Genomic DNA, 10,095 nt, shown 5'->3' with positions numbered 1-10,095 from the left:
TTAAATACAATCGATCTTAGCTAGCTATCTGTTCACAATCTTCTTGCCCTTCTTTTTCGCAAATGGAGTTCTTCTGTGGAACGGACGTCCTTTAGGTAGGGTGGTCCTGCTTCTTCTTGTGGTGTGTGTTGCTACTTCATCGTCGTCGTCATGTTCGATCTTCGGGTTGCCGTACTTGTCGAAGTCTTTCTCATTGGCTACTCCATCCATTCCGATGATCTTCCTTTTGCCTCTCCTCACGACAACACGACTGGGCTTTGACGGGTCAGTAATGAAGAAGTATTGGTCCACTTGGGAAGCCAGTACCCATGGCTCATTTTTCGCGGTGATGTTTGCGCCCGCGGTCTTGGATTTGGCTTCGGGTATAACCATGGTGGTGAAATACCGGTCTTCTTTTAGGACGCTCTTGGCCCATCTGACACGGAACATCGGGACCTTCTCTCCAGCGTAGCTGAGCTCCCAGATCTCCTCGATCCTTCCGTAGTATCTGTCCTTGTCGTTACCGGTGTAGGATTCCATCGTTACCCCAGAGTTCTGATAACCATCGCTCTTCATGTCCTTGTTCTCGGTGTAGAATGTGTAGTCGTTGATATCGTACGCCTCATAGGTCATCAGGTTGTGCTCGGCGCCCTGTGACAAGGCGAACATGAGTTGTTCTTCCGCGGAAGAATCCTCATGTAAAGGGTACGACAGAAGCTTCTGTTTGAACCAACGCGTGAAACATGAGTTGTGCTCTTTGGGTATATCTCCGTCCGTCCTCTGTTGGCCTCGGTCATTGTACGTCTTCTCAATAAAGGTTTTGTGCTCTACCACCCAAGGATCGACCACGTCTATGTGTTGTAGCGCGACTAGGTTTGCTCTTTCAAAGTCGGCGAGTCGACCCTCGAAGTCAACATGCATTTCGCGGTGACCCTCACGGTGACCCCATCCAGCGAGCCTGCCGAGGTGCCTGTTGACAGGCAGACCAACGGGGTTCTCAATGCCTAGATAATTCGTGCAGTAGGAGATGCACTCTTCGGTCAGAAAGCCCCTGGCTATACTTCCCTCTGGACGTGACATGTTGCGAACGTATCCTTTGATGACACCATTCATCCTTTCGAACGGCATCATGCTGTGCAGGAACGTCGGGCCGAGTTGGATGATATCCTCCACGATATGGACCAGCAGATGCACCATAACGTCGAAGAATGCGGGCGGGAAGTACATCTCAAGCTCGCATAGTATCACCACGATCTCTTCCTGTAGCCTTCTGAGTTGCCTCACGCCAATCGACTTCCGAGAGATGACATCGAAAAAGTTGCATAGGCCAAATAGCGTTTCACGGACGTGCGCGTCCATGATCCCATGGATTGCAACTGGAAGTATCTGCGTCATCAGCACGTGTCAGTCGTGAGACTTCATCCCGCTGAACTTCCGCTTCGCTGGGTCTAGGTATCTGCTTATCTTCCCCGCGTAACCGTAAGGAAGTTTTACTCCTAGGAGGCAGGTGAAAAACTGCTCGATCTCCTCCTAACTTAGAGTGAAGCACGCGGGAGGGTAGTCATTTCCGGTCTTCTTGGCCTTTTTGCCTTTGCGACGACTTTTGTGTCCTGCTTCGCCTCATCATCATCATCATCATCATCATCATCATCATCATCATCATCATTAGCATGAAGCTCCTGCCTGATGCCCATTGATTTCAAGTCCGCCCTTACTTTCGGCCCATCTTTGGTCCTCTCTGGCATGTTGAGCAGGGTACCAAGCAGACTCTCGCACACGTTCTTCGTGATATGCATGACATCAAGGCTGTGAGGCACACGGTGGATCTTCCAGTACGGCAAGTCCCAGAAAACAGACCTCGTTTTCCATACCTTCAGCAGCGGCTCTGGCGCCTTTTGCTTCTTTCCCGGCAGTGGGCAGTCTTTCCAATTTTTCAACAGCTCGTCTATTTCCTCGCCGCTCCTCGTACACGGGCGTTTTCGGGGTTCGGTTTCACCATCGAACAGATCCTTCCGTTTCCTCCACGGGTCATCGTCGCGAAGCCACCTTCGATGTCCCATGAACACGGTTTCCGAAGACCTGGGATCTCTATCTAGCTGGTGATACGTTGTGTCATCCATGCACCTTACGCATCCAGAAAATCCGTGGACTACCTGCCCCGCGAGATATCCGTAACCGAGATAGTCGTGCACCGTCGTGAGCAGTGCAGCTCTCATAGGGAAATATTCTTTCTCTGTGGCATCCCATGTATTGGTTGGCGTTTTCCACAGCGTGTCTAGCTCCTCCTTCAGCAGCCCCAGATACAGATTGATGTCGTTCCCTGGTTGTTTCGGCCCTTCAATTAGCATACTCATGTGAATGTACTTCCTCTTCATGCACAACCAGGGGGGAAGGTTGTACATCCACATAAACACATGCCAGGTGCTATGTGTGCTTCTCTGGCTGCCAAACGGATTGACTCCATCGGTGCTCGCACCCAGCACGATGTTCCTTGGATCCTTCCCAAATTCTGGGTATTCGAAGTTCAACGCTTGCCACTGGCTCGCATCCTTAGGGTGACTCAGCATCTTGTCTTTTTATTTATCTCCAGATCATTTCCGTCATCTTCCCGCTTCTTCTCCTCCCTATCCGCGTGCCAACGCAGGAGTTTTGCTACCTTAGGGTCCGCGAAATACCGCTGCAGACGAGGAGTGATCGGAAAGTACCACACCGATTTTCGAGGAGCTTTCTTCCTCTTCTTGTATCGAGTGACACCGCACACCGGACATATGGTAGACACCGCGTGCTCGTCCCGATAAATGATACAATTGTTCATGCACACATGGTATTTCACGTGCGGTAAATCCAGAGGACACACGATTTTCTTCGCCTCCTCGAAACTGGTCGGGCACTTGTTCCTTTGGGAAGACGTTCGTGCCAGAATGACATGTTCTCGTCGAAGCATGCGTCGGTCATTTTGTGTTTTACCTTCATCTCTAGAGCCATGAGCATTACTTTCAGGCGGGTATCCTCGGGCCTGCATCCTTCATACAATGGAGAAACCGCGTCTATCTCCAGTTGATCTAGCTTGGCTTTCTCTCGGGCGGCAGCTCTTGCGTTATCCGTCTGCTTGAGAAGCAGCTCTTAAATATGAGGGTCCTGCACCCAGCCTCCATCGTCGTCTGCTCCGGCATCTTCATCTTCATGATCATGCCCTTCGTCTTGATCTTCCTCATCATGTACGACATCTTCTACATGATGACTGTGTACAGTATCACCGTCGTGATCATGTCCTGGAGATTCTTCGTCTTCTCGCCCGCCCTCGCCGCAGTGGTACTTGTCTTGTTGCCCTTCCTTATTTCTTGCCCGGCCCCCATGGACGACTTCATAGTCATCTTCATCACCTTGCCACCGATAGCCATCCATGAAACCATGCAAGAGTAGGTGGTCCCGCACCTGCCCGGAATTCGGATCCGCAATAAGGCTCTTCAGCTTGCATCTTCGACACGGACATCTTATCTCCGTCTCGTTCTTTTGAAGCATCTCGGCCGTCGTGGAGCTCAAAAATCTATTCACGATGCCTTCAGTCATCGTGCGGACCATGGTTGCCTGCGGGGTAGAGCAAAACGATATTTTAGAACCAAGAAAAAATTTGGCATGACCTTTCCTAAAAATAGGACAAAAAAGAATGCATAGTGCCAAAATTCTCGCCGAAACGGAAATGAATCAAAACATTCCTGCAAAATATTGGCAACTATCGCATTTCAAATACCGGTACCTTCAAACACAAACATATATGTAACACCACAAACACATGCAACACCACAAACATACATAGATCTAGCTAGGCCACAAAAAGTGCATGTGCACGTTGTTGGAGCGAGCTAGGGAGAAAAAAAGTAGATCTACATCATGAAAATAGCTTTTCCCTTACTTACCTATCAAAAAAAGGTAATTTCACCACTTAATTTTGATGAATCTATGGTGGAAATGAGGTGAGGAGGAGAAGATGGTCGAAAGCTTGGAGAAGAAGGTGGAGGGAATGAAATGGGGAAAGTGAGTGGGTAGGTGTGGGGCTATCCAAAATATCTTGTTGGAGTCCCAGGTTACTAATGGCGCATCACCAACAAATACGTCATTAGTAACCCTGTTTACTATATATTTAAATTTTTTTCTTTTTTACAAAACTACTAATGGCGCATCACCAGCAAATGCGTCATTAGTAACCCTGTTTACTAATGACGCACCTGCAGGTGATGCGCCATTAGTAGTTTTGTAAAAAAGAAAAAAATTTAAATATATATACTAATGGCGCACCGGGTAATAGTGCGCCATTACTAGTTTAAACTAGTAATGGCGCACTGTGAAACGATGTGCCATTAGTAGTTTTGCAAAAAAAAGATTTTTTTTTTACAGTAATGACGCACTGTCTGCTTGGTGTGCCATTACTACTTAGAACTAGTAATGACACACTTCGACCTGATGCGTCATTTATGTATGAAAAAATGGAAAAATAATAATTTAATACTAGTGGCGCATCCTGTTTCTGACATTAATGACGCATCACCAACCGGTGCGCCATTAGTATATAGTAATGACGCACTGCTTCCATGGTGCGCTATTAGTATCAATCCTATCTATAGCCCTTTTTCTAGTAGTGTAGAGGTGAAGTTGGGGGTAGGAGACGACGCCATTGATGGATTTCTTAATGCAGCCTATCGGCAGGTAAGCGACGTAATCTTTGGTTTGACTTAACTATTTTGGAGTAGGATTTCTGATGAATGCTATCTGTTGTGTACTCTCATCCGCACCAGATTCCATGTGCTTTAAGAGGTGGAGGACAATGAAGCGCCCATGGATCTGCGACCTTACACGGTGGCTGCTTTGGTGGGGGAGCTGGAACAAGCGCCGGTGCCAGTCTTAAGTGTAGACGCTTAGATCTGGGATGAAGAAGGGAGAACTCAACCCAGGTGTCCGAGCAGTTGACCGGCAAGATGGACCTGCAAGCCCGGGGATGGACTAAGAGTAAGAGGTTAGTGCATAACTGAAATCCCCTATTGATTTCCACTTGCCTGGTATACGTCATTGACATGGAAGTATGTGGTGTTCATAGTTAGTCTAGTAGCAGTCTGCATATAGATTTGGGAGCTCTACGGGTGACTTGTGTTGAGACAAGTAATTCTTTTTCTTACACTTGTGAACTGTCTGAAAACACCACTTCAGTAAAGCTTCATATCTGGGTTTCAGTTGTGGGCAGTAATTTGGTGGATATTTCTGTATTGCTATTCTGGCATTGAATTATTGCAATCTAGTGATGTCACTGTCGAATGGTATAAATACTTGACTTCTGTGAAGACATACTTGGGCTGAGTATGGACCGGCTCAGCGGCACCGGGCAGTACACCATGTCCAAATAGGACGACCGCTTTAGAGAAAGCAATAAGGGAATTCATGGACAATCAAACTGAGAATGTAATTGTATTTGTACCGATGATGGGAACGAGTTCACAGATTCTCTGCCTTAGCCGAGACTATGGCAGAGGGATGTCAAATTCATATAATTGTTCATGCGCCATCCGACGGCAGCAAGCAAAGCCCATGGACACACAGCGTTGTCGGCCTAGAAGGGTGATGCTGCCCAGTCCAACGCGTAGGCGACGCAGGAAAAACGGCGCGAGGCAGCCGAAGTATGAATGAAGGAACCGATCACCAGGCTGCCGAAGGATGAGCTGCTCTGCTCTTGTGAGAGATGTTAAATTTTGTAGTGTTCATTTTACCATTCTGTAATGTGCACTTATGTTGCTGCTCAATTCAGTTCCCTTCTCCCACTTGCATTTCACAGTCATGTCCAGTTTAGTGAGCAAAGTCTCTAAAATTCAGCTCATTCAATTATAGCATTCATTCACAACAACCACACTGAGTGATCTCAACCCCTTTTGCCATACTCAATTCTGTTATCAATTTTACAACATTAAGTGATATGCTCACAAATTGACAATGTCAATGACCTGCTCTTAATTTACAACATCATTGATATGCTCAAAAAATGATAATGTCAATGATCTGCTCTCAAAGTAGTCTATAGTCTGAAACTCTCTTGTTGTTTTGTGTAAATCAGTTTACAATCTGAAACTCAACTGATGTTTGCTTGTAAATCAGTTAACAATGTGCTCTCAATTTCCAGGCTAGCTTCGCCGGCGCCTGCTCGACGGAGTGGTGCATCCATGGCAGCCGCGGCCGTCCTCCTCTTGCGATGGTGCGGGGGCAGCGATGTGGTGCTTGGTTAGCGCCTCCAGCAACAGCGGCGTGATACAACCATGACTTGTAGCCAAGGCAGCGGCAGTCGTCCTCCCGGGGCGATCGCGAGCAATGGCGACGGTGAGCGACGGGTTGTTTATGGGCTGCACAGCATTGTTGTTATTCTTATTTGTTTTCCCCTTGCTGCTGTCGAATGACGCATGTGATTTGGATTAGACGTCCATCTAGCGTAAATGTTTCAATCAGAAGATTTTGTTGAGTTTGGCCCCGATGGTGAGTTGAGAACCATATCCTGGGTGAAGATGTGTGTGACACATCATCATTTACAAGGAGGGCTAAATGTATGGTAAGTAGGCAATCAGGTGGCGGCACGTCTGCGATCTCCATTTTCTGGTACCTGTACAGACTTGTTAGTTATGTTGTGTCCAGGAGAAGAAACTAATCACATACTAACATGTTTAGGAAGAGCTGATGTACGTACATGTTTGGAATGCTGGGCTATGAATTCATGGAGAGGATTATGCACAATAGTTTTTCTAGATTTGTGAGATGTGGACGTGTGATTATGGACAAGTTCAGCTCGCTGGTGTGGGCGTGATTGGATGCAACAGTGTGGTGATGCTGCAGCTCAATTACGTCTTTAGCTGAACTTTTGTTGCTTGTGAACGACCTGAATTTCTAGAAACATACAACTCTTGAATAAGATTACTTGTTGCTGCAAGAGTTTAATGCGTTCTGCATTGATAACAGTCTTATGGACATGTTTAGCTCCATCCCCATGTCTGCTGATTTGTGAAGGAGATTTGTGTCAATTCTAATTTTAAAATACATAGGCAGGAGCCGACGGACATGACTGCAAGTAGTCAGTCCATTAGTACAGAATCTGGATATCGTCATGCACATCCGAGCCGGTCGACACGGCGTGGACGGCGTCACATTTATTATCTGACAGAAGTGGGCAAGGGGACAGCCCAGGTCGGGAATCTCAAAGTGAGTTCACGATGGAGATAGCGAGAGTATCTGAGCTCGTACTCAGAACATCACTTTCCGGCACGCGGCGGCTATGCGACGGGGAGAGCACACGGCGGGGTCCTGGTACAGTCGAGTCACCGGCACGCGGCGGCTAAGCGATGGGATGTTTTGGCACTGGGCCGGCTAAAAAGTTTTTTATTGGGCTGTCCAGCTGAGTTCATATGGGCCGGTGCAGTCCGTTCTGGGCCTTTATCTTTGCCCTACCCCGTCACTCTCTCGCCCTGGAGCTCTCGGCGCCGTGCGGCGTTCTCCGTTCCTCTCCGGCCCTCCAGCCTCCTCCGCCACCTCCCCCTCTCGCCGCCGATCAGCAGCGCATTAGCTTGGGACCTCGACCCAATCCTCCTCCGGGTGAACTCATACCATCGTTTTACCCCTCTCCGATTCTTTTCCGTCGGCACCGCACGCCATGCGCGCCACGTGTTCGCGCAAATGCCTGGCCGAGCTGCTCGGCCGCCTTGGCCAGGTCCAGGCGCAGGGCCAACCGCGCTGCCCCTCCCAGCTATCTCCCGCGCGCTCCATGACGCGCGGCCGGAGCGTGAACGAGCGGAGCAAGAAGAAGCGCGTGAACGACCTCGAGGTGGTCATCGAGCGCTGCAAGGTGGTCTCCAAGGTGCTCGCCGTGGTGGACGCGCTCAAGATGGAGGAGGAGCACGTCACCCCTCTCAAGCGCCTCGAGATCCTGCGCCCGCAGCTCGGGCTCGCCAAGCCGCACAAGGTCGCCCACTTCGTGCACAGCTCGCCGCAGCTCTTCGAGGTCTGCCGCGACAGCCGCGGCGTCATGTGGGCCGGCCTCTCGCCGCAGGCCGAGGCGCTCGTCGAGGAGGAGGCGCGCCTGCTGCAGGAGCACTCCCCCACGGCTGCGGAGTACGTGACCAGGCTGCTCATGATGTCGGTGCAACGGCGCCTGCCCGTTGACAAGATCGCGCATTTCCGGCGTGACATGGGGCTTCCTCATGATTTCCGGGCACGGTGGGTGCACTTGTTCCCTGAGCTCTTCAGGTTGGTCACACTGGAGGATGGCGACTACTTGGAGCTTGTTTCCTGGAACCCAAACTGGGCGGTCACTGAGCATGAGAAGAATATGGCAGCATTGGCTGGTAACGCCGATGCCAATTCCAATGCTACTACACCAGGAGAGCTCTCACTTCCATTCCAGATGAAGTTCCCACCAGATTTTAAAAGTTACTACAAATTTAGAGGAAAAGCTCATCACTATGTGAAAACCGGCAATACCGAGCAGTTTCAGAAGACAACCTACCTGTCCCCTTATGCAGAGGCAAAAGGTTTGACCCCTGGATCTCATGAGTTTGACAAGAGGGCAGTCGCGGTGATGCACGAGATACTGAGCTTCACATTGGAGAAGAGGCTGGTAACTGACCACCTGACGCATTTCCGCCGTGAGTTTGTTATGCCACAGAAGCTGATGAGGTTGCTACTGAAGCATTATGGTATCTTTTATGTGTCTGAGAGGGGGAAGCGGCTGAGCGTGTTCTTGACAGAGGCATATGATGGGACAGAGTTGATAAAAAAGGCTCCGTTGGTAAGGTGGAGAGAGAAGGTCCTTCGACTTACTGGTTACAGAGGAAAAAACAAGAATATTGGAAAAGTTCATGAGTCGTCTGATTCTGAGCACTGTTTGTTCGGTGCGAGCTCATCAACATGTGGCGGTGGTAGCAGTGATGACGATGATGCTGATACTATATTGCATGTTGAAAGTGAAGATTCAGATGATTTCTTGGATGATGGCACTCTTACAGATGATGGTGAGATGGATGATGGTGACATCGATGATGGTCAGATGGATGATGCTGGGATGGGTTTTTCTAGTGAGAAACATGTTGAGATGGTTTTAGGAGATGTAAGTGATTATGCAGAGTCAGTGAAATCCAGTTAGCAGCCTACTAGCCTAACATAGTGAACACTTCTGTTTTTCCGTTTCCTGAACATTAAGCTCACAAGCGAGCAGGAAGGTTTCATATGCGAGCTTGTTTAGGGATTTGTTTGCTGATGTTGATGATATTGTGGTCAATGATCCAAACATGGCTGGACATCCTGGAAAGACAACGCTGCAGGATCTCATAACATCTACCCCCTGTCTTGAGCAACCATGGTGATGCTGTTGTTTACTACCTGGTGTCGAAGGTTGACTTTGAATATTGGCAAGCATGGATGATTGGCATTGATATGAAAACAAAGACTCTGCAAGGGAGTGGCCTTGCTTTCCACCGATAGATCCCTCTATTCCAGTCCTGCCTACCATGCATGTTCACTCTCTGGATATCTGGGGCTTACTCTTTAGAATGACGGTGCTTGTAGGAGTGCCTGCTCTTAGTCCTTTAGTTGACCAGTCATGTTTTTTCAGCTCATGTATCAGTATTGACGTATTTGGGCTGGAATGTTTGTTCTGCACCGTTTGTGATCGTTCATCTACTAGCGGTGGAACCTGAGTAGGAACCATGTGTTTTAATGCACATTCGCATCTATGATAATTTGATCTCAACCAGACTTATCATAACAGACGTAAGGTTAGCCATGTCGTATTGCTGTAAAACTGCCTGCATCGAGTGATAATTCCGTGCTGATTAGTGTAGTTTTTCACTTTTACTGGTTGGCAGACACTAATGCTAAGTCTAAAATTGCACTTGTATTTCTTATTTTTCTACATTTCTACTTTATCCACGCTTGCAAAATATTCACATACAGTTCTTTTCTGCTACAGCTGAGCATAATACTTTTCTTACTTTCCCCTCTGCCAAAAAGGGCAACTCGTTGTGCCCTTATACCTCCTTAAATTTACAGAAGGGGCATTTATTAATTGCATTTCTAATTGTTGGTAATGGTACATTG

The 10,095-nt window shown here is 48.3% G+C and overlaps 1 protein-coding gene across 1 annotated transcript; it reads left to right on the top strand.

Moving 5' to 3' along the window:
* Positions 1-7,438: 7,438 nt before the first annotated feature.
* LOC123084706 (protein WHAT'S THIS FACTOR 1 homolog, chloroplastic) lies at positions 7,439-9,850 on the top strand. Its single transcript, XM_044506197.1, has one exon. It carries the CDS (start codon positions 7,655-7,657, stop codon positions 9,140-9,142), a length of 1,488 nt encoding a protein of 495 aa, XP_044362132.1. The 5' UTR covers positions 7,439-7,654; the 3' UTR covers positions 9,143-9,850.
* The last annotated feature ends 245 nt before the right edge of the window (positions 9,851-10,095 follow it).

This window comes from Triticum aestivum, chromosome 4A, assembly GCF_018294505.1.
Source record: "Triticum aestivum cultivar Chinese Spring chromosome 4A, IWGSC CS RefSeq v2.1, whole genome shotgun sequence".
Taxonomy (NCBI): Eukaryota; Viridiplantae; Streptophyta; class Magnoliopsida; order Poales; family Poaceae; genus Triticum; species Triticum aestivum.
The sequence above is the reverse complement of the archived record's forward strand: the minus strand, read 5'-3'. Positions and strand labels throughout refer to the sequence as shown.

What these genes read in the sequence shown, in the direction of transcription:
- LOC123084706 (XM_044506197.1), top strand. Translation starts at nt 7,655, where the DNA reads ATGCGCGCCACGTGTTCGCGCAAATGCCTGGCCGAGCTGCTCGGCCGC.